This window comes from Rhodnius prolixus, unplaced genomic scaffold, assembly GCF_049639745.1.
Source record: "Rhodnius prolixus isolate KJV_2025 unplaced genomic scaffold, Rpr scaffold_5, whole genome shotgun sequence".
Lineage (NCBI taxonomy): Eukaryota > Metazoa > Arthropoda > Insecta > Hemiptera > Reduviidae > Rhodnius > Rhodnius prolixus.
In genome coordinates, this window is record NW_027411624.1 from 16,314,748 (window position 1) to 16,340,666 (window position 25,919).

The 25,919-nt window shown below is 36.9% G+C and overlaps 1 protein-coding gene across 4 annotated transcripts in view; it reads left to right on the forward strand.

Annotated features, from left to right (window-relative positions):
- Positions 1-25,919, forward strand: part of LOC141458632 (neurotrimin-like) — a 747,333-nt gene that overhangs the window by 677,420 nt on the left and 43,994 nt on the right. For all 4 annotated transcript variants that reach the window (XM_074136888.1, XM_074136886.1, XM_074136887.1 and 1 more), the window contains 2 exons: positions 14,543-14,692; positions 22,737-22,775. In XM_074136888.1, coding sequence (XP_073992989.1) covers positions 14,543-14,692; positions 22,737-22,775 — 189 coding nt within the window. The remainder of the gene's footprint in view (positions 1-14,542; positions 14,693-22,736; positions 22,776-25,919) is intronic.

A 25,919-nucleotide genomic window follows, 5' to 3' on the forward strand; every position in this document is an offset into this window, starting at 1 on the left:
ACACCAAGTTTCAGCCAGATCGGTCTATTTCTTTGTGTTTGGCATTCGTTTGAATCGAGGAAGTCGAGTGATTTTCAAAAAATGGACGAAAAAGAATTTCGTGTGTTGATTAAACACTACTTTATGAAAGGCAAAACGCCTCAGCAGACTAAAGAGAAGCTTGATAAACATTATGGTGACTCTGCACCTTCGATTAGAACAGTTTATAAGTGGTTTCAAAATTTTCGGAGTGGCCATATGGGCACAAGTGACGCTGAACGTTCTGGACGCCCTGTTGAGGTTACTACTCCAAAAATCATTGATAAAATCCATGATATGGTGATGGATGACAGAAGAGTGAAGGTGCGTGAGATTGCTAGTGCTGTGGGCATCTCGAATGAACGGTACATAATATTTTGCATCAACATTTGGACATGACAAAGCTATCCGAAAGATGGGTGCCGCGATTGCTCACGCTTGACCAAAAACGAAATCGTGTGAAGTGTTGCAAGGACTGTTTGCAGCTGTTCCAGAAGAATCCGCAGGACTTTAAGCGTCGTTTCGTCACTGTGGATGAAACATGGATACATCACTACACTCCTGAGGCCAAAGAACAATCTAAACAATGGGTTACCAAGGGGGAATCTGCGCCAAAAAAGGCGAAGACCGTTCCTTCGGCCGGAAAGATTATGGCGACTGTCTTTTGGGATTCGCAAGGAATAATCCTCATCGACTATCTGGAAAAGGGTAAAACTATTACAGGTGCATATTATTCATCGTTATTGGACCGTTTGAAAACCGTGCTGCAAGAAAAACGCCCACGATTGGCCCACAAAAAAGTCCTTTTCCATCACGACAACGCACCAGCTCACACCTCAGCAGTTGTGGTCGCAAAATTAATGGAAATAGGGTTCCAACTCGTTTCACATCCCCCCCTATTCTCCAGACTTGGCTCCCTCGGACTACTATTTCTTCCCCAATATGAAGAAATGGCTGGCGGGAAAAAGATTTTATTCAAACGAGGAGGTGATTGCAGAAACGAATGGCTATTTTTCAGACTTGGACAAATCCTATTATTCGGAAGGGATCAACAAACTAGAGCAGCGTTGGACGAAGTGTATAAGCCTAAAAGGAGACTATGTTGAAAAATAAAAAAGGTTTACCCCAAAAAATTAAGTAGTTTTTATTTTTGCATGGACGTTCAAACGACCCTCGTATATTAGAAAAATGTATGATTCGTCAATAATAATAATTTTTAAAAAAAGTCCAAACACTTAAATATTGTGGTACTCAAAATATAGTCCTCAGATGTAAAACTCAACTTCAGCAGTGTTCTAACTTAATTTTCTATACTTACATTTTATTAACTGTTCATTAAGTTCAGACAGTTCTTCGATATAGACTTGGATTTGGACTGTTCTTTAAAGATTTCCCCTGAACCACTTACTGTGTGACCTGAGGAGCAATGAAACTTATTAGCACAGTTATTAGTACTTCTCTGGTGCCATTAGGGACATCCCACTTCTCTCATCTCTTTAAGCAACTGTAAAAACATCTTGCTTGTAGAAGTGGTTGCTCCAAAAAGTCACGTTGTAACTTCAACAGTTATTAGTACTTCTCTGGTGCCATTAGGGACATCCCACTTCTCTCATCTCTTTAAGCAACTGTAAAAACATCTTGCTTGTAGAAGTGGTTGCTTCAAAAAGCCACGTTGTAACTTCAACAGTTATTAGTACTTCTCTGGTGCCATTAGGGACATCCCACTTCTCTCATCTCTTTAAGCAACTGTAAAAACATCTTGCTTGTAGAAGTGGTTGCTCCAAAAAGCCACGTTGTAACTTCAACAGTTATTAGTACTTCTCTGGTGCCATTAGGGACATCCCACTTCTCTCATCTCTTTAAGCAACTGTAAAAACATCTTGCTTGTAGAAGTGGTTGCTCCAAAAAGCCACGTTGTAACTTCGGAAATTCATTGTCTTATCATCTAAAACAACGGTTCCCAATCTGTTTTCATTAGTGTGCCCCTTTACCTGAATGTTTCCTTACTGTGTACCCCTAACATATTTATATAATATATACTCGTAAATAAACAAAAATAAATAATCGTATTCTTGATTTTACGTATTGTAACTTTAAATTAACAGCAAAACAATCTGAATATCGGTATCGAATCATTCGATATTATATTGGTATCGAAAAAATTCCGCAGTATCGAATGAGTACTTAATTCTTGTCAATTTATATGTTATTCAGTTTTATTATAATAATTTTGTAATTAAGTTGTAGGAATCATTTATTATATAATTTTTTTTCTCATTAATAATATATCTGTATAATTTTTATATCTTCCGCCATAATAACTTCTTTTTTTTGCGTACGCCTAAACAATCTTTCGCGTACCCCAGGTTGGGAACCGCTGATCTAAAAAATTGTTTACCCTTCAAAAAATAACTTCATTGTTGGAAAGAGTTGAAAGAGTCCAATGTGGCGTGGACGGATGAATATGTTAGATTTGGTAGAATTTCAAAGCTACAGGAGCATGTTTCCATTTGAGCAACATGTAAGTTGTGAATTTGGATACCTTTTGGTACATGCCCTTAGCTAGGAAATCCATTAATCCATTTCCTTGCTGGTCCCAAAATACTGTGAGCCTGGAATTGAAGCTGATGTCACCGAACTTTGACAACATTTGAATGGACGATTCCAGTTCTTTGCTACATCATATGATGGGTATTCATCAACAATCTATCATCTCTTTCATCTCATCGAAAGTTTTCTTTGGTTTGTGCGGGCGACCTTACAAAGTAAAGGAACTTGATGACTGCTCTGTATTCCACTGAGTCCATTATCAAACCTCTACACCGTTTTAGCACCTGTAAAAATCAGTTCTTCAAAGAGGTCTAGATACAGTCAATAGTTTCTGTATTCTTGAAACTATTGGGCTCGCTAAAGTGTTAATGAGATGTGGATGGCAGTTTTTGTTTGAAGGGCGAGGAAGATGTTGGTCTATTAGTTTTGGTTATGAGAGTGTGAATGGCCTTAAAGTCGAGTTCTCTGCGTTTCTAGTAAACCAAGTCAGTGCAATTCGTGTTACTTTATTTTGAAAATTTTGTAGTCTTTTCATCAGTGTTTTGCTTGCTGTAATCTGAACTGGCCAGGCGTACGAGTATATTAAAAGAAGTCTAAGAAGTGTTTTGTAGAGCAGTACAGTGCAATGAGTGGACTGTTTCTGTAATTAGTGGGTTCATTTATTTTATAACTAAGGAATTATTTAAAAAACTAAAAACTAACTAATTCTTTAGAGCCGAAGTTATTAAGTTATGTTATACGAGTGGAGAGATCTTCTTTCTTTAAAAAAACACACTGTATCAACAGTCGCGTGAAATTAAAACTAATGATTTATTATATTTCCAACATAAACCTAAGAAAGCTATTAATGTTTGCAGAATATAGTCTAATGTAATTTGGAATTCTCAATAGCCAAGGTGAAGATAGTACAGTCTTATTGCAGAGTGGTTGAGGTTACAATCAAGAAGTTTAACCAACAATCTAGCAATACTCTCTAGTAAACCAATGAACTAACCGCTAGTAAACTAACTTTTATTTATGTTAGTAAAGTATTATTGTGCAGAATGGATTATTTAGAAAGGAAACAATCTATTTCTTTAGCGTGAGAACAAATTGTTACTTAAATTACCATTCATAGCTTCATTGAAACACGATTCAAAGATTTTACAGGATTTAGTCTTCAATTTTCATGCTCTAGGTTAAAATAAATTTTACACAAAATTTATATATACGTATAAATTGTAATATCTAGCGAATAAATGTTTGTAATATTACAAAATTTCATTTTAGGTACACCATTTTGGTAACCACATTGTTTGTTACAAAACAACTGGTTAGTAAATGTAAGCAACGTTTAATTATCTCTAATTTTAACACATTCTCTTCTCCTATCTGATGGAATTCATGCTCCATTTAATAGCGCTAGTTATTTACATTTAGTTTCAAGTAACAATTCTTCCTTTATGGTTTTCAGAAAATGAGGTATTTATAAATATGTTTATTGTTTAACAAAAATTTATGAAACCATCAGTTATAAACTGCTACTGAGAAGTATTACCTCAAGGTAAGAACCTTGTACTTTAATCAAATCTATTGAATCTACGAGGTCTGTAAATTAAGTAATGAGACTGATGTTTTAAAAAAAAAATATTCAAAAAGAATTACAATTCTATATTGTCACCTTCAAAATAACTTCCTTCTGAAGCTACACAGCGCTGGAGACGTTTCTTCCACTCCTCATAGCAGTGCTCGAACTCCGATAGCCTTCAGCTGGTCGGTTACAGCCGTTTGAATGTTTTCGACTGTCCCAAAATGAGTTCCCTTGAGGTGATTTTTCAACTTCGGGAAGAGATAAAAATCACAAGGACTCAAGTTAGGTGGTGTTTGAGTACGACCCAGAAACCAAGCGCCAGAGCATGCAGTGGCACCCTTCAACCTCTCCAAGACCCCTAAAAATCAAGGATGGCGAAGTCGAAGATCAAATGCATGCTGATTTGTTTTTTCGATATCCACGGAATCGTCCACAGAAAGTTTCTAACTGAAGGTCAAACGGTCAATCAACACTTTTACCGAGAGGTTCTTGAAAAACTTCTCGAAAAAGGGTCATTCGTGTGAGACCAAACATCAAGAACATCACGATAATGCTCCTTGTCGCACAGCAATTTCAATAAACGAGTTTTTGGCCAGTAAAAACATTCCTGTGGCTCCTCAGCCTCCTTATTCACCTGACTTGAGTCCTTGTGACTTTTTTGTCTTCCCGAAGTTGGAAAAATTCGAGAAGTTTTTCAAGAACCTCTCGGTAAAAGTGTTGATTGACCGTTTGACCTTCAGTTAGAAACTTTTTGTGGACGATTCCGTGGATATCGAAAAAACAAATCAGCATGCATTTGATCTTCGACTTCGCCATCCTTGATTTTTAGGGGTCTTGGAGAGGTTGAAGGGTGCCACTGCATGCTCTGGCGCTTGGTTTCTGGGTCGTACTCAAACACCACCTAACTTGAGTCCTTGTGATTTTTATCTCTTCCCGAAGTTGAAAAATCACCTCAAGGGAACTCATTTTGGGACAGTCGAAAACATTCAAACGGCTGTAACCGACCAGCTGAAGGCTATCGGAGTACGAGCACTGCTATGAGGAGTGGAAGAAACGTCTCCAGCGCTATGTGGCTTCAGAAGGAAGTTATTTTGAAGGTGATAATATAGAATTGTAATTCTTTTTGAATAAAAAAAATTTAAAAAATCAGTCTCATTACTTAATTTACAGACCTCGTATTCTACAAGAAATTTTCACTCACTTTGTACGACCATTAACTCAAACATATAGAAGTAAAAGAACATTATTTTACTGACTTCTAATTTCATAAAATCGTCATACTAATGAACGAGAAGTTGTTTTTCTTTTTAAAATCTTTTTTTAAAAACGAGAGCGAGTGAGTTAAGAATTTATTTAAGTCGAGCAGCTGTTGTTATTCTTTGATGTCCTCTTTTCTAAAATTATATACATAGAACAGGTATGAAATTCTAAGTTCCCAGGTAAAAACAAACTACTCATTTTTAATTTTTTGTTTGAACTAGGACCTCTTTAGAGTAAGTAATTGCATTTAAATTCAAAAATTGTCTTTTCCCTTTCCTTCGGTAAAATTAATTGAACAATATTTAATTAATTCTTCATGTAAATTAGTTTCTTTGCATTAAATAGAGATCTCGCTATCCTAGGAGCTGCCTCGTAGGTGTTATAAAACTCGGACCGATTTGATCTCAAACTAAACTACTGGAGATCCTTCCATTAAATTAATGTTCCTCTTCCTTTATCTTCCTAAGATGGCTGGATGAAAGCCTTTTTTCTTTTTTAAGGGAAGATCTGCTTTGCCCTTACCGAGTACATGAGCACATTCTATGTCCTAAATTTGGAATTTTATTAAGGACTCCCTCTCTCTAAATATCTTCTCCAAATTCAATGGTTTCCAGGTATTACAAAGGGCTCCCTAAAATATTTAGTATTCTACCTAGCTGATTATATTTTGAATTAATTAGAAAATACTTGTACAGATTCCAGTTACTAAAGCTGTAACACTCGAGACAAGTCCTAACCCTTTGTCATTAGATCCTTTCAAATCTTAAGGATCAAAATACTTAAGGTTCCTAGAATGCTCAAAGTTTTTTGATATTAAAATTCATTCATTCTTCCACATCTAACTACTTCAACGACGAATTATTTTAATACAATAAATTAATACAAATAATTTATCGATATTCATTTCTTCAGAAATAAATAAATTATTCAACGCTACTTTATTCAGGGTTTAACGCTATAATCCTAACTAAGAAGCCACCTCAGAAAAAGGTTCTTAATCAAAGCAGCAACATCAACTACATTATAAATCTAATTGATAAAATAGACAGTCATCACTCCAACAGTGAGGAAATATTTAAACAACTCACTAATAGGTTAGAAGAAATTTTAATTGAAAATAGTAAAAAAACAGCGGACCAAAACCCTACAATCACAGCTGCTACACGATCAAGTATCGTACCTTTAAACAATAATCCAACACACAGTGCAATAAGCCCAACCAACATTTCACAACAAACGACGTAATTCCACTCTGCGTTTATATGTATTCCCAATTCACGTCCCTACTAAATAATAATTGTGCAGTATGGTCCGCTTCATATAGTTGTCATCCCTTTTAATACGTTACCCGACTCCTTTAATGCTAATTGGCTGTTACAATGATCTCAGTGTTACAATTAAATATTTGTAGTATGTCAAGTAACAGAAATTATCTAGAGGCATACCTAAAAATTAACAGCATAGACATCGCTTTGCTATCTGAGACTTGGCTGAAAAATAATAAACCTTTTCATATCTCTGGCTACTCTACAGTCCTAGCTGATCGGGAAGATGGCTACGGAGGTTCTTGCATATTAATTAGAAATAAAATATACTTCTCAGAGCTTAGCTTTAACCGCAAATTTAATAATCGCTTCATTCAGACATGCGGAATTACTTTGAACTTACAAAATACAGAACTAAAAATCCTTTCCTTATATTGTTCACCAAAACACAAATTATCTTCCGATTTCTGGGTTTCATTAATGAGGAGCGTTAAACATCCTGTTCTAATCTGCGGCGACTTGAATGCGCACCATCAGAGCTATGGATGTGCGTTCGGTGACTACGAAGGCAGACAGCTGCTAGATGCAATTAATTCGGAAGACCTTTGTATTTTGAATGATGGATCCCCCACACTATTCAGTAGATTGGACTGGCGACCTTCCGCAATTGATATTTCCCTATGTCTCCGCCCCCCCTAGTAACTAGATGTGAATGGAAAGTAATTGAAGAACCTTTCGGATCCAACCATCTGGGCATACGCATAGATGTAGACAAAACTAATTGCCAAATACCAGCCAATCAAAATCCCCACTTTAAAAAATGGAAATTGAAATCCGCAAATTGGGAGAAGTATTCATTGCTGTCCGATCAGTTTCTCACCAATAGGTGTCTCTCCACCGAACCCTCCGCTAATTACAACAGTTTTATCAGTGCCATTCTCAAAGCCGCCGAATATTCGATACCTCAAGCCAAGCCTTATAAGGGATGTAAACCAAAATTCCTGAAAAAGGCGTGGTGGGACGATGAGTGCGACGAGGTCAGAAATGATAACATACAAGCATTCAAACAATTTAAAAGATTCCCGACTCTCTCAAACTTTATCAACAGCAGGAGATGTACAGCGATATGTCGCAAAATTTATAAATCTAAAAAGCAAATTAAATGGGTCGAGTTCTGTAACTCGTTTAATGCTCAAACGCCTATAAAACAAATTTGGGATGGGGTGCGGGCGCTCAGTCGTGGGGGCCCTTCCCCCCAAAGTGATGGTAAATGGCTCCCAGATTTCCTAGATTCTCTTACCCCAGAAACAGTACCTGAACTACCTCCTGAGATCCCCTCACGCCCCCATAGAATCAGTGTCCCTTTCAGTTATGGAGAACTGCTCCATGCACTAAAAACAAATGCGAATACCTCACCTGGAGTGGATACCATACACTACCCAATGCTCTTTCACCTGTCTGATACAGGAAAAAAGGTATTCTTGCGAATCATCAACGATATATGGATCAACCACATTCCAATTGAAGAGTGGAGTAAACAAATTGTGGTACCCCTGCTAAAACCAAACAAAGACCCGTCTGAGTTTACGTCATACAGACCAATAGCGCTATCATCGTGCGTGTGTAAGACCTTTGAACGCCTAATAAAAACGCGTCTTGAGTGGTGGATTGAAGCAGAAGGCAAGCTCCCGAGTCACCAGACTGGGTTCCGTAAGAAACGAAGCACACAGGATGCACTCTCCAACTTCGTAATGGACATCCATAATGGGTTCTCAGACAATATGTTCACTGTTGCTGCTAATATAGATCTAACCAATGCGTACGACAACGTCAGCATTTCAGTCTTGGTTAAAAAAATGATAAACATGGGCGTTCCTTCTCGTATAACTACTCACATCTATAACCTATTTCATGAACGGCTGATATCAGTACGTCATAAAGGGAAAACATATGGGCCACGTCATACCCACAATGGATTACCACAAGGGGCGGTACTTAGTCCCATTCTGTTTAACCTATATACGGCGGATATGTGTACGACGCTGTGTCCTTCCATCAAAATTTCCCAGTTTGCAGATGATATCATCCTATATAGTAAAGCGAAGTCACTCAAAGCAGCCACTGATGCTCTGGATACGGCTATGTACGCTTTTAATGACTGGTGCATCAGTGTAGGCATGTCTATCTCTGATAGCAAGAGCAGTGTAACAATCTTCACGAGACGTAGAAAATATAATGCGACATCCCCGGTAGTTCTCGGGAGATGCAGTCTACGACTAGAAACAGTGATGAAAACTTTGGGAATGTATTTGGATGGGAAACTCCTCTGGAGGACTCACATAGAATATCTCATAGCTAAGTGTGAACAGAGTCTGAATATTTTGAGATTTATGAATCATAAAATGTATGGAGCAGATATAAAAATATCCTTGATGTTATACCGTCAGCTAATTCGCTCCAGGATTGATTACGGCTGCTTTCTCTATGGGGATTCCGCTTCTACACATCTCCAAAAGATTGACCGCATCCAACACAAAGCCCTTCGTACATGCCTGGGCGCTCTCAACTCAACCCCCATTAACGCCTTACTAACGGAGGCAAAGGAACCTCCTTTGAAAATAAGAAGGAACCTACTAGCCTCGCGCTACATCGCTGACAGACTGCCCTTGTTGAATCAACCCGTCATTCAGAAAATAAGCAGACGAATCCTCACCGAAAGTTATTGGTATAAAAAAAGTACACCAATTCTTGTACATCAGTTCTGGTCTCTGTCGCAATTCATGCTGTCCCTACACCGGAGTACCCATCTCCCAACATTTTCTTTTGACCTTGAGTGTACACTGGGAGCTCCAGAATGTGTCATAACTAACTTCTACCAGTATGATAAAAGTATCTCCGAATCGGCAAATAATGAATACTTATCGGCAAAACTAAATGCCAGGTTCCCAAGTGCGTACTTCCTCTACACTGATGGGTCTAAATCCCCTGAAGGGGTGGGAGGTTCAGTGTATGACCCGCAAACCAACCTCAGTAGACTATATAAGTTACACCGCCATGCCTCAGTCTTTTCGGCTGAACTCACTGCCATCAATAAATGCGCAAATCTAGTGGCCTCGACAGAGGCACAAACAGTTGTCATACTTTCTGATAGCAAGAGTGTGCTCAACAAGCTTAAATGCCCCGGGCATAAAGCCGATTTCACGGTGCTCGAAACTGTCCACCTCCTGAAGAGAGCGGGTCTTAGCGGAAAGACAGTTCGATTGATATGGATTAGGGGCCACTCAGGGATAACTGGCAATGAAATTGCAGACTCTAAGGCAAAAGAGGCAATACGCCTGGAGAATCTAAAGCTCGAGAAACTGTTACCTTCAGATATAAAGAACTTCTCTAAACGTTCCTACTACAGGGCATGGTCTATAGATTACGAAAAATCAAAATATGCCAAAGGTAAATTTTACACCTCACTGCAGCCGACAATACCTAAAAAACCGTGGTACTCTGACTTCGCAGAAGGTAGAAAGTTCACTACTACTTTGATACGACTGCGCTTCAACCATAACTTCTCGCCCCACCATCTCAGCCGTATAGGAATTTCAGTCCCTCCAATTTGCTCTTGCCCTGCTGATACAATTATAGACGCCAACCACCTGATCCTCGATTGCAATAGTCACCAGGATGATAGGGACAAACTGTGGAATGCAGTCATCAAAGCGAAATGTCCACTTCCTGCCAACCTGCATACCATCCTCACAGAACCAATATTCGAAACGTATCTGGCTATTTTCCAATTCATTACCAAAAACAAAATCAAACTTTGAAAATAAAAATAAAAACATAAAACATAACAGCAACTAAAACAAAAATAACAATAGTACTCAGAACACATCCCATTAAATAATACATTGTACATCCCTGGCTAATCTGCACAGACAGGAAGCCAACAAACAAACAAAAAAAAAAAAAAAAAAAAAAACGCTATAAGCAATTAGGGAACTGATTTAATATTAAATTACTCAGTAAAGGTTTTCTTAATTAATTCTCTTTAAAATTTATTTGGTACATAGCGTATCAAATATTTTATAATTATATACATAATATTTTAATTTAATATGTAATTATTAAATAAATAATTGAATATTTTTATATTTATTTTGTAATTTACAATCTGTATAAATATATACAATAAGTAAATAGGAGGTGAATGAGATGAACTGGTGCGGGAAGAGCAGGAGGAGAGAAGCTACCCAGCGGTAGCACTCTCTTCAGGAGAGAGGAGAATGTGAGGAGAGGAGAGTAATAATTTAGTTCTTCAGACGGTAAGGAAGTCGCGGGGCCACTGGCGATTCAGTCAGCGTGGAGTATTAGGGATGTCAGAGGTAGCGAGAGACAGTACAAGAGGATTAGGAGCTAGTCGAGAGAGCAGTATGGAATTTTTGGTATTTCGTCTTGGCGAGTTGGTCTATGAAGGGAATATTGAGGTCGTTGTGAAGAGTGAGATTAGTCACCGTAGAAAGGAGCTTCAGCTTTCTGTTGCGAGTAGTTTTGACTGAAATGTCTGTACAGTCCGTATGTTTATAGGTTTGGCTGAACTCCACAGCTCTAGTCCTGTTGTTCACATAGGTTTGAGGATAGTACTGTACTCGTATATTAATCGTTTGAGTTCAATGGGCAATTTGGAGCGTCGTCCAAGTAGTCTGTTAAGCAGTTTCGCACGTTTCGTCATTGCTTGTCTTTTAAGTCTAGTGTGTGGGTTCCATCGTGAGTCGTTTGTCTATGTAGAGCCCAAGGTAGCGCACCCAGATCTGTACAAGGAAGAGAATTGAATATTGATTAATATTGAATTGAAAAAATAAATATTAAAATATCTTAAAATCCTTTTTTTGTGCATACATTCTTAGATCTTCTATTCGAAGTGTTGGTCAGGGATAAAACTAATATTACTGTGCTCAAAACTTTCAGAAATGTTTGGGGGAAAAAGTTAATAAAATAGAGAGAAATAATATACAAATTAATAAAGCACATTGTAAATATCCATGAGTTGTACACATAAAATATCATATTATCAAAAAACAATATCTTGAATTATTTTTTATGAGCTGGTGATTTTCATTTTTGTTGTTTTATTTAAAAGAATTCAAAACATTATTACCAAACATTCTCTGAAAATAAAAAAAAAGTTATATTCACCCTGAAATCATAATGAAATGTTGGCTCAATTTTTTTCACTATACTCGACGATTAACTTGATCAACAGCTTAAAACCATTAAGAAATTACTTTTAGTTGGTTTATTGCAATAAATATTTTGTTCTCAATGTTTTGAATTTTCTTTATTATTTTATTCAATTAGTATGACTAGGTTTTGAACTTCGTTGAAGTATAGCGAGAAATTATTTTTGTTTAAATTAAATAAATCTATTCAGGATTTATATTTTACCTCTCAGCTATTCTTTACACGTATTAAATGTAACTTTTTATGTACTTATTTTCCATAAGACTTTTAAAATTCATATCTGTACAAAATTTCGATTCAAATGAAACTTCATTCATGAAAATCGGTTCACGCGTTGATAATTTGAAACGATTGCTACACTTCCTCTTAACAGTTGTAAGAGCTGATCGCCGCTTTAATGTTAGGTAGGGAAGCCCTAACCCTATCATTCTACCAAATTTTATCAAAATCGGGGCCAAGATTTACAGAGTGATTAGTAATAATAATTTTGGAGGGGGGGCCCTCAGATACAAGGGTCTAACTCCTCTTTCACTCAATGTACATCGTCGAGACCCCCCCCAAAAAAGGCAAAGCTACATGAAATTCCGAATCGAATGACACCTTATTCATGAAAATCGGTTCACGCGTTTAGGCGCTACGTTGTTTACAAAAAAAAAAAGGTAACAACAAGAAGAACAAGAACAAGAACATTTTTTGAAAAAGCAGTTTTTGCTCATTTTCAGCAACGTTTTTCTCCAAATCTATTAAATCTAGGTTGTTGCAAAAAAATTACCGACATAAAGGAGGATCTGCCCTATATTATAAAGAAAATTTGGGAATTTTATCTTTTATAGAAAAAGAGAAAAAAATTGACTAAGTTGGGTGTTTTTCAACGTTACGCTCTTTCGTGCACTTTTTGACGATCAACCCTTATACAACTGTCCTACTGGACAGTTTTAATTTTATGTTACCACTAAATGTTTACAGATTTTTGGTTTTACATATGACAAAAATCCTATATATTTTTTAATCTTTACGATAAAGTTCTTTTTATTCCTTTATCAATTCATAAAATTTAATGGCAAATACGAGGGGGTACCCAAAAATAACCGGAATTGCGTTGCCGCGCATGGAGCTTATGTAGTACGCATTTCTGCCGCTAGAGTGTATAGCGCAATTCCTTGCCAGTTCAGTCCTGCCTGTGTTGTCTGCCTGGCTTGTTCTGTTCATCTGCAGTGATTGTTTTTACCAGCGCTGTTTTGTTCTTTTTTCGTTTTTTATGATGGCAAGTTTAAGTGGACAACGTGCAGCTCTGAAATTTTGTTTTCTACTCGGCAAAAATGCTGCTGAAAGTGTTTTAATGTTGAAAACAGCTTACAAAGATGACGCTAGGGGAAAAACTCAAGTATACGAGTGGTTTACTCGGTTTAAAAATGGCGACATGTCGATTGATGACAAACCTCGTTCTGGACGTCCATCAACTGCCCGAATCGACGAAAATGTTGAAAAAATTCGAGAGCTGGTGTTCACAGACCGTCGACAGACAATTGATCAACTGTCAGAGAGTAGTGGGTTATCTTGGAGCTCGGTTCAGCGAATTTTAACGGAAGATTTGGGGATGAAAAGGGTTGCTGCCAAGTTTGTTCCTCGAGTTCTGACTGACAATCAAAAAGAACATCGAGTTGAAACATGTCGTGCTTTGAAACAACAGCTTGAAACTGATCCAGACTTTCTGTCAAAGGTCATTACTGGTGATGAGTCATGGTGCTATGATTATGACCCAGAAACAAAGCAACAGTCGAGCCAATGGAAGACGTCATCTTCACCCCGACCAAAAAAATGTCGTCAAGTCAAGTCAAACATCAAAACAATGCTGATTTGCTTTTTTGATGCCAAAGGCGTAGTCCATTCAGAGTTTGTCCCCCCAGGTCAGACCGTCAATCAAACCTTGTATTTGGAAGTTTTGAAAAGATTGCGCAATAGTGTTCGCCAAAAAAGACCCGATTTGTGGCAAACAGGAGACTGGTTCTTCCACCACGACAATGCACCTGCACACACAGCCATCTCTGTTACACAGTTTTTGGCTAAAAATGGCATGGTTCCGCTGCCCCACGCACCTTACTCGCCTGACCTGGCTCCGTGCGACTTTTTCTTATTTCCACGCATGAAAAAGGGCATGAAAGGTCACCGATTTGACAACATTGAAGAGGTCAAGAAAAAAACGAAGAAGGAGCTGTCAGCCATTTCTAAAGATGACTACAAAAAATGTTTCGAACAGTGGAAGCACCGGTGGGACAAATGTATTAGTTGTAATGGAGAGTATTTTGAAGGGGATAAGGTTGTTCTGTAAAAAATTTGTAAATAAATTGCTTTTAAAAAATAATTCCGGTTTTTTTTGGGTACCCCCTCGTATATATTTGCTACAAGGAGTAGATATTTTATTGTTTTATCAACAAATTAAGATTGGAAGTTGAAAAAATTCCTAATATTTTTGGCGAAACGTTCCTGAACACAGTTCCCAATCATTTTTGCTTATACCAAAATCTGTGCTCATTTAGGTCTCTATACAGCAGGTTTAAAGAGTATAAAGCCAAAACCACCATTTTTTATTTTTTTTTTGCAAATATTGTACTATTTTATTTAATTTATTTTTTTTTTTAATTTTCAGGAGCTAAATATGAACCAGTACTACTGGACAACGCTTATAAAGTTCACATGAAGTTAACTATACTGTCAGTTACTCCGTCCGATTTTGGATCGTACAAATGCGTATCCAAGAATTCATTGGGCGACACTGATGGTACAATCAAACTGTATCGTAAGTATCTATTATTATTGTTATTATTATCATTTGTTAATGATTTTTACTGATGATTCCTTATTATAGAAATCATAATCATCATAACAACATATTGTTTTATTGTTTTGAGATTACTAAATTTAAGATTTTAATTTTAAGAGTCATAAATTATGCTAGTAAAGAAGTGCCTTTTATAATATCTTTTTTTTTTTTAAATTTAAATAATGCTAAAGAAAAAACTTCTAAAAGTAAATACATTTTATTATTCTTAAACTTTCAGAGCATTTTCCTAGCGAGCTTGTTTTGCACTAATTGCCCACCTTTTTTGAATTCTCTCTAGGCTGCGGTGGACTTCTACTTTTAACTTTTAATTGGCCAGAATATACTTCTTGATCCAACCCCTAATTGTTTACTTACTCAGAAGAAACATGGCCAACTTTGTGTCTTATACGAGGGTCGTTTGAAAAGTCCGTGCAAAAATAAAAACTACTTAATTTTTTGGGGTAAACCTTTTTTATTTTTCAACATAGTCTCCTTTTAGGCTTATACACTTCGTCCAACGCTGCTCTAGTTTGTTAATCCCTTCCGAATAATAGGATTTGTCCAAGTCTGAAAAATAGCCATTCGTTTCTGCAATCACCTCCTCGTTTGAATAAAATCTTTTTCCCGCCAGCCATTTCTTCATATTGGGGAAGAAATAGTAGTCCGAGGGAGCCAAGTCTGGAGAATAGGGGGGGATGTGAAACGAGTTGGAACCCTATTTCCATTAATTTTGCGACCACAACTGCTGAGGTGTGAGCTGGTGCGTTGTCGTGATGGAAAAGGACTTTTTTGTGGGCCAATCGTGGGCGTTTTTCTTGCAGCACGGTTTTCAAACGGTCCAATAACGATGAATAATATGCACCTGTAATAGTTTTACCCTTTTCCAGATAGTCGATGAGGATTATTCCTTGCGAATCCCAAAAGACAGTCGCCATAATCTTTCCGGCCGAAGGAACGGTCTTCGCCTTTTTTTTGGCGCAGATTCCCTCTTGGTAACCCATTGTTTAGATTGTTCATTGGTCTCAGGAGTGTAGTGATGTATCCATGTTTCATCCACAGTGACGAAACGACGCTTAAAGTCCTGCGGATTCTTCTGGAACAGCTGCAAACCGTCCTTGCAACACTTCACACGATTTCGTTTTTGGTCAAGCGTGAGCAATCGCGGCACCCATCTTGTGGATAGCTTTGTCATGTCCAAATGTTGATGCAAAATATTATGTACCCGTTCATTCGAGATGCCCACAGTACTAGCAATCTCACGCACCTTCACTCTTCTGTCATCCATCACCATATCATGGATTTTATCAATGATTTCTGGAGTAGTAACCTCAACAGGGCGTCCAGAACGTTCAGCGTCACTTGTGCCCATATGGCCACTCCGAAAATTTTGAAACCACTTATAAACTGTTCTAATCGAAGGTGCAGAGTCACCATAATGTTTATCAAGCTTCTCTTTAGTCTCCTGAGGCGTTTTGCCTTTCATAAAGTAGTGTTTAATCAACACACGAAATTCTTTTTCGTCCATTTTTTGAAAATCACTCGACTTCCTCGATTCAAACACAATGCCAAACACAAAGAAATAGACCGATCTGGCTGAAACTTGGTGTGTGTTCTTCCACGTGATGCTAACCTCGATACGCGCCAGTGGTGCTATCTCTCTGACTTTGCACGGACTTTTCAAACGACCCTCGTGTAAGTCTTTAACGTGTCGAATAAGTCGAAAACTAGAAGTAGAGAGAAGCATTCCTAGCTAGCACTTCTTATCGGACAGAATAAAAATGGTTTAATAATCTATTCATGTCTGTGTGCATAACTAAGCAGTAACTAAGCAATGGTCTTGCATCTGTTTTTAAATAGGTGCATAATAGGTTAAATTAGAGGGTACAGCCGTCAATATAGGTTTAATAGGTTTGTCTTAATTTCAATGTAATGTGTGGAATCCAGGTTAGTTTCGCGACGAATTGTGAACCAAAATATATTATTGTAATCGTCTGGTTTCTTCTACTTTATATTAATTTTCTACGATTGATGCAGTTTTTTATTTTAAATGAGGGGAAAATTTTTTGAATTTTAATGTCTAGCTTCCACAAATGGAGCCAGTCTTTATTTGGCTTATGATTTTTTTTATGTTTTCCGTTTCTACAGGAACTTATGATAAGTTGAAGGAATAAGTGTTGTCTCATAAGTTAAAGGATCCGAGGAATTGAATGTAAATATATCGTGGAGGTAAATAAGATAGAACTGAGAACTGATCATTAAGTAACACCTTGATATAAGTTGGTACCCATGACTCAAATTGATTCTTACTTCAAATAGTTCGATTTGAGTCTGGTTTGTAGTTCCATAAACTGAAGAATACTGAAGATTTTTTGCCCAGGAGTTTCATTTTTGTTCTAAGCTGTCCACAATTTTTGTTACTCGTTTTAGTTGAAAAGACATCAACGTTACAGTAACAAAGTAAAAGATAGGATGAAAAAAATCCTAATAATTGCCATTTCAGTCGTGATACATTTATTCTGCCGAGCTTTCGACCTAGGGATTTGGTCATCTTCAGGGCTGGTTTATAAAGTAATATTTTTTACATTACAGGGTTGTTGTGTTTTCCGTCTTGTCTGTTCATGGACTGGACAAGACAGAAGACACACCAACCCTGTAATATAAAAATATTACTTTGTAAAGTAGGTAAATAATTTTTGTAAATTTCGTTATATTATACATATTCATTTCAATAGAATCATTGTTAACAATCTGTAAATATGTTCCATAGCCCTGAAGTTGACCTAGTCCCTAGGGTCGAAAGCTCGGCTGAATAAATGTATCACGACTGAAAACTGGCAATTATTTTTTCATCCTATTGAAACTATGAATCAGTCACCAAAAAGAATGAACAGCAATTATAAGACGAAAGCCAATCGAACTAACAGTCTATGAACAGACAAGACAGAAGACACACCAATCCTTTAATGTAAAAATATTACTTTGTAAACTAGCCCTGAAGTTGACCTAGTCCCTAGGGTCGAAAGCTCGGCTGAATAAATGTATCACGACTGAAAACTGGCAATTATTTTTTCATCCTATTGAAACTATGAATCAGTCTCCAAAAAGAATGAACAACAATTATAAGACGAAAGCCAATCGAACTAACAGTCTATGAACAGACAAGACAGAAGACACACCAATCCTTTAATGTAAAAATATTACTTTGTAAACTAGCCCTGAAGATGACCTAGTCCCTAGGTCGAAAGCTCGGCAGTATAAATGTATCACGACTGAAATGGCAATTATTTTTTCATCCTATTGAAACTATGAATCAGTCTCCAAAAAGAATGAACAACAATTATAAGACGAAAGCCAATCGAACTAACAGTCTATGAACAGACAAGACAGAAGACACACCAATCCTTTAATGTAAAAATATTACTTTGTAAACTAGCCCTGAAGTTGACCTAGTCCCTAGGGTCGAAAGCTCGGCTGAATAAATGTATCACGACTGAAAACTGGCAATTATTTTTTCATCCTATTGAAACTATGAATCTGTCTCCAAAAAGAATGAACAACAATTATAAGACGAAAGCCAATCGAACTAACAGTCTATGAACAGACAAGACAGAAGACACACCAATCCTTTAATGTAAAAATATTACTTTGTAAACTAGCCCTGAAGTTGACCTAGTCCCTAGGGTCGAAAGCTCGGCAGAATAAATGTATCACTACTGAAATGGCAATTATTTTTTCATCCTATTGAAACTATGAATCAGTCACCAAAAAGAATGAAACAACAATTATAAGACGAAAGCCAATCGAACTAACAGTCCATGAACAGACAAGACAGAAGACACACCAATCCTTTAATGTAAAAATATTACTTTGTAAACTAGCCCTGAAGTTGACCTAGTCCCTAGGGTCGAAAGCTCGGCTGAATAAATGTATCACGACTGAAAACTGGCAATTATTTTTTCATCCTATTGAAACTATGAATCTGTCTCCAAAAAGAATGAACAACAATTATAAGACGAAAGCCAATCGAACTAACAGTCTATGAACAGACAAGACAGAAGACACACCAATCCTTTAATGTAAAAATATTACTTTGTAAACTAGCCCTGAAGTTGACCTAGTCCCTAGGGTCGAAAGCTCGGCTGAATAAATGTATCACGACTGAAATGGCAATTATTTTTTCATCCTATTGAAACTATGAATCTGTCTCCAAAAAGAATGAACAACAATTATAAGACGAAAGCCAATCGAACTAACAGTCTATGAACAGACAAGACAGAAGACACACCAATCCTTTAATGTAAAAATATTACTTTGTAAACTAGCCCTGAAGTTGACCTAGTCCCTAGGGTCGAAAGCTCGGCTGAATAAATGTATCACGACTGAAATGGCAATTATTTTTTCATCCTATTGAAACTATGAATCTGTCTCCAAAAAGAATGAACAACAATTATAAGACGAAAGCCAATCGAACTAACAGTCCATGAACAGACAAGACAGAAGACACACCAATCCTTTAATGTAAAAATATTACTTTGTAAACTAGCCCTGAAGTTGACCTAGTCCCTAGGGTCGAAAGCTCGGCTGAATAAATGTATCACGACTGAAAACTGGCAATTATTTTTTCATCCTATTGAAACTATGAATCTGTCTCCAAAAAGAATGAACAACAATTATAAGACGAAAGCCAATCGAACTAACAGTCTATGAACAGACAAGACAGAAGACACACCAATCCTTTAATGTAAAAATATTACTTTGTAAACTAGCCCTGAAGTTGACCTAGTCCCTAGGGTCGAAAGCTCGGCAGAATAAATGTATCACTACTGAAATGGCAATTATTTTTTCATCCTATTGAAACTATGAATCAGTCACCAAAAAGAATGAAACAACAATTATAAGACGAAAGCCAATCGAACTAACAGTCCATGAACAGACAAGACAGAAGACACACCAATCCTTTAATGTAAAAATATTACTTTGTAAACTAGCCCTGAAGTTGACCTAGTCCCTAGGGTCGAAAGCTCGGCTGAATAAATGTATCACGACTGAAAACTGGCAATTATTTTTTCATCCTATTGAAACTATGAATCTGTCTCCAAAAAGAATGAACAACAATTATAAGACGAAAGCCAATCGAACTAACAGTCTATGAACAGACAAGACAGAAGACACACCAATCCTTTAATGTAAAAATATTACTTTGTAAACTAGCCCTGAAGTTGACCTAGTCCCTAGGGTCGAAAGCTCGGCTGAATAAATGTATCACGACTGAAATGGCAATTATTTTTTCATCCTATTGAAACTATGAATCTGTCTCCAAAAAGAATGAACAACAAAGTAAAAGATATTTATGTTGTCAATAATCCTGAAGATGATCTAGACCGAGGGGTCGGCAACCTGCGGCTCTTTTATCCAAATTGTATGACTCTTCAGCCTGTCTAAAATATATTGTATATTTTAATTTGGTTGAAAAAATGAAATTTTCATTTATTAAAGTAAAGATATTTTTTTCAAAAAGAATTTTAAATGTGATAGGTTTGAAATTGAATAGAATTATATTAAAATACAGTACGTAATACATAGGACTGCCGCCATTTTCATTCAAATACAGGTTTAGTTATTATTTATTCGTTTATTTACTTTGCAATATGTGAAAATAAATATTTAAAACGTTTAAATGTTATTGAATATCATAAAATAACAATTTGTGAATACAAATGATGTACAGAGGTTTTTACACTATCATCCTTGCGGCTCTTGGTAAGATTTATTCAAATTATTAAAGGAGAAGTGGCTCTCTACTTAAAATAGGCTGCCGACCCCTGATCAAGTCCCTAAATCAAAAGCTTGGCAAAAATAGAAAAAAATAATGTTTTAATCAGTCACCAAAAACAATGAACAATAACATTTTTAGTTCTATGAACGTTCGCAATTATTGCAATGATAATTATGTTTAATAATAGCTATTAATAATTTAGCTGTTTAGAAGAAGTAAAGTTTATAAGAAAAATTACAACCTTTTTTTTCTCAGCTTTTATCAACCCCCTCGGTAACTTGACTGTTATTTTATAGAACAGTAATAACGAAGAGATATTTTATGATATAGTTTCAAAGTTATGCCATTCTCATACATAATGTGGTATTAACAGTTTGAATTTACATCTATGCCCATCTTGTTACCAACTTTACTACTTCAATTTCTTTTTTTATACAAAAAACTTATCTATTTTATATTAGTAACTTCCATAGTTTAAACAAGTCAGCTCTTGTTTAAAGTATAACTTTTACAAATAGTTTAATCGCTTTTTTTCCTTGCTGATAAAAAGCTGTTAATTAAGATGCTCTCTCGGAGAAAAATGTTATTAAAGATGTTAAAGTTCTACTCGATAAAAATTTGTCTACTAACCAAGCTAGAATGAATTTAGCAATTTGATTTCTCACTTTTAAGCTAAGTATTGACTGTTGCAATTACGATAGCTAGACAAGAATTTATTTTAGATGTTAGAGGTTTACGAGGTCTGTAAATTAAGTAATGAGACCGATTTTTTTAAAAAAAAATTATTCAAAAAGAATTACAATTCTATATTGTCACCTTCTAAATAACTTCCTTCTGAAGCCACACAGCGCTGGAGACGTTTCTTCCACTCCTCATAGCAGTGCTCGAACTCCGATATTGGAATAGCCTTAAGCTGGTCGGCTACAGCCGTTTGAATGTTGAGTTCCCTTCAGGTGATTTTTTCCAACTTCGGGAAGAGAAAAAAAGTCACAAGGACTCAAGTCCAGGCGAATAAGGAGGCTGAGGAGCCACAGGAATGTTTTTTACAGGGCCAAAAACTCAAAATTATTGAAATTGCTGTGTGACAAGGGAGCATTATCGTGATGCAACCACCCACTTGTTCTTGATGTTTTTGGACTCACACGAATGACCCTTTTTCGAGAAGTTTTTCAAGAACCTCTCGGTAAAAGTGTTTGATTGACCGTTGAAACCGGCCATATTGGAAATTATTCTAGTTTGGGTGCGTTCCACTAAGCGACCACAACGACCACTCTCACGACCGCGATTTTGCCCGTTCCACTTGCTTGCGAGCGTTGCGATCGAAAACTCAAGTGGAACGGACTGTGGGCGTTTTAACCGTTCATATAAACATTACATGTGGCGGCCTCGAAAATAAGTCAGAAGCTTGAAGAGGTTGTTTTTTAATTTTAACCCCGTTTATAAGCATTTATAATAAACTTTATAATTATTGGTAAAGTTGACTTATATTTAAAGAATATATATAGTTCAATTTTTTATATTACATTTTAGTGGAGTATTTATAAAATTTACGTTTAAATAAAATTAAAATGTCTTTTGTGGCAACAGTTGGATATTTATTAATAATGCTTTAGAAAGTTCTTTATCTAGTTCCGATGAAGAGTGGAATGCAATTTTACAAAATCGCAATGATAAAAAGCGAAAACTTAGGCCACGTATTATTAGCTATCAGTGTAATTGATCGTTATTCAGTGATTTAGTATGTTAAGGGATAAGTAATTATTTATTTATTTATTTTTTGCAGACTTTCGAGAAACACATTCTATTATTTACATGAAATAATACTTTCATTTACATGAGATAAATTTTTCGGTCGCCATATTTTGTTTCAAAAATTGCGCCATATTTCTGAACGCCCACTTCGACCCAGCTCTATAGATGGGGCGTTGTGGGCTTCGCGTGAGCGAAAATAGTGACGTCATTAGTGACGTTTTCGCCACGGCCACAACGACCGCGGTCGCCAAGTGGAACGCCTGAAGGTATGTTTTGGTCGTTGTGGTCGCTTAGTGGAACGCACCCTTTATGTCTGAATGGGTTCATTTGTACAAAGATGTCCGCTCAGCGGGTGAGGGGGAGAGATAAATAGGAGAATGAAGTATTAGAGATTGCTGAATGTATTTATACTTGATTATGTATGATTTTGATTAAATTATTTAAACTTTATCACGAATATATGATTAATATACATTCTTTTTTCTTTTTTAGCTGTACCTAGACCAGCTACAAATCGTCCAAAACATAAAGGTAAGTAATTTTTTTATTTTTGCAACATAATGCATTCATGAAATGGAACTCATCTATTTGTAACTCTTTAGAGTGTAGAGACCACTTGTTGAATATTCCATTGTATGCAGGCCGCCGGCTTGTGTTGCTAAAACACATTGAACACCATCTATTACACAATTATTACGACACGCTTGTAACTTGAAGTTGGTAATGAGTAGCCATTCTGTTCACTAAATCAGGACCAACTTGGGTGGCCCTTTTCCCAAAATTATTGGTTTCAAGGTTTCATAAATATTAGTATTTTTTTAAATATTGGAGGCGACTATAAATTTATTTTATTAATCATTAAATAAAATCTCAAGACCTAGACCGGGAATCGAACCCTTGTACCATAGTATATCTTAGCTTGGCGGACCTCGCCTCTAACCGCTCGGCTATTGTGGCACCCTTCTTATAATATATTTTGTTTACAATTTTTTTTGGCATTGGCTTTCGCCATACAGCCAGCATCGTCTAGGTGCTTATCACTAGAATATCACTCTCCATTCTTACTTATAAATACATTTGCTTCACACATTCATCCCTCTACTATATACAACTATGTCCACTAATGGATGGATCAGTACTCTATATTCCTGCCATCCTTATAGCTTAACCTAAATTAAAATCACGTAATCCTTCTCTAATCATTTTCTTACATTCATTCTAATCGGCTATAACTTTTAAATACATTCATATTTATTTTGCTAGCTCTGCTATAGATTTAAGCACATAGATGTTGGTGGAGAATATTATGTCTTCGTAGCGAAATGGTGCATCTAAATACCCTGTATAAGTCGTCAAACATTCGTTTCCTGACTACCACATAACGTGGACATATCCATTATTATATGTTTGAAATCCTCCTCCTCATTGCAATCTACGCAAAGTGGAGAGGACCTTTTGTTGATCCTGTGAAGATACGATCCACACACCGCGTGGTTCGCTCTCAGCCTGCTTATTGTCGTAACAACCTATTTATTAGTGACAGTTCCCTTAAACCATTGTAACTGATCTACCATATTTTACAGTCATTTTGTTTAGTCAAAAATTAATGCTTATTAGATTTTCTTGCAGCTATTGAAGACCAAATATTGCATTATTAATAATTATTTCTATCTATACTTACCTAGAAGTTGTTTACAGTTAACGTTCAAGTTTCCAAGTGAATATGTATGAATGTATACTCAATCCCTACAGATCCTTCTAGTGATTTCCCATACTTCATAGCTCTTTCATACTGTGTGCACTATTTATATTCCATAAATATACTCCTGTCGCTTGTTTACTTTACCGATATTCTATAGTGATGCACATATAATACAATAGATTTAGCGGCATGAATATTTTAATATTCTTAGCAAACAGTAAAAAGTGTTCTCCTATTTTATCTGGATAATCGAATGGTGAGGCTGTGCTTTATAGCAAATCACTATGGTCTTTGACGACTGGAATACGATAAAGATAAAATGAAAATGGGAAATTGATTGATATGGTGATTTCTATTTTATGTTAGTTGACAGAAAATCAATATTCTGATTGTGAAATATATATATCTACTCATAAAAACAATGGGCATCTTATGGTCTCGAAAAAACTTCTTTCCTGGCTGAACAACCCAGTGACAATGGGTCTTTGGTTTCTAGGTTTTCGCAAGCGTCCTGTTTCTAAGGGCAACTATACTGGATACACATTTCTAGGACCCTTCGCAGCTTAAGTATCCTTAGTTTAATGCTTTCTATAGCCATTTAGCCGTCCCAGATAATAATAATTTGCTATTTGCGGACTCTGTGGCTCACGCGTTTTTCGCGGTCTTACCACTGACCAGAGGCTTGGATCGTCTTCATGACTATCTGACAGCATCTTTCCCGCGTGTACTAGCAGCGTCTTTTGCTCAACAGTATCAGTTACTCTGTCTTTTTTCCCTTTTGCCGGTGTTTGAGTATACCGCGATTAAGAGATGCCTAAGAGATGGAGACTGGGGCAATTTATCAGCCTGTTTTCCATCCACGCCTAGGTCGCTCTATCGCATCCAGAGCGTCCTCAATTTCCACTAGACCCATCTTAATGTCAATGCTGACATTCTTTTCAAAACATTTCTGCACCTGTTTAGTGGTTGTTCTTCTTCTTTGATGTGCTTCTCAGCCTTATTCGTCGGCGGACTACCACGCAGAGGAATTGGCGATGTATTTGGTTTGGCTACCACGCTTTCCAGATCCTTTCCATCATTCCTATTTCCTTCTTTTCTAGTAGCGTTCCCCACACTCGTTCCCAAGTTCGGGACAGAAGTAGGTGTGCCCTGCACACTCGGTGACATCCTCTTTAACTTAGATCTTCTTATAAAAGGACTTTCATTTTGTTTATCATCCCTCCCTTTCCCAGTAGGACTTATCAAATCACCATCCATAAGAAATTATTGGGTATTTGCCCCAGATTCAGGCACAGGGTCGCGTTCTCGGACCATAGCTGAGGTAACTGCCAGCATCAAGCCTCCCGCTTCCCTGTGCTCCATAGATGACCCTTCCCATCCACCCATCCAATAATAATAATAATACTAGTAATAAGGGAAGGGATTAGCTATGAGGTTAGCATACTGGACTCCCACGCGGAGGTCCCGGGTTCGAATCCAGCTGCTGACCCTTAGATTTTCTCTTCCTAGGAGCTTCTTACAGCTCACTGTCCGGTGATGGACCGTGTTGTCTGTAACGAGAGAACCCTGTCCGGAGGCCGGCAGTGCACTGGAAAAAGCTCCGGGCGCTAATAACCTCAGTTGTTGATGCGCAAAAAAAAAATTAAAAAAAATACTAGTAATAGTAATAATAATACTAGTAATAGTAATAATAATACTAGTAATAGTGATAATAATACTAGTAATAGTGATAATAATACTAGTAATAGTAATAATAATACTAGTCGAGGGAAGGGATTAGCTATGAGGTTAGCATACTGGACTCCCACGCGGAGGTCCCGGGTTCGAATCCAGCAGCTGACCCTTAGATTTTCTCTTCCTAGGAGCTTCTTACAGCTCACTGTCCGGTGATGGACAGTGTTGTCTGTAACGAGAGAACACTGTCCGGAGGCCGGCAGTGCACTGGAAAAAGCTCCGGGCGCTAATGACCTCAG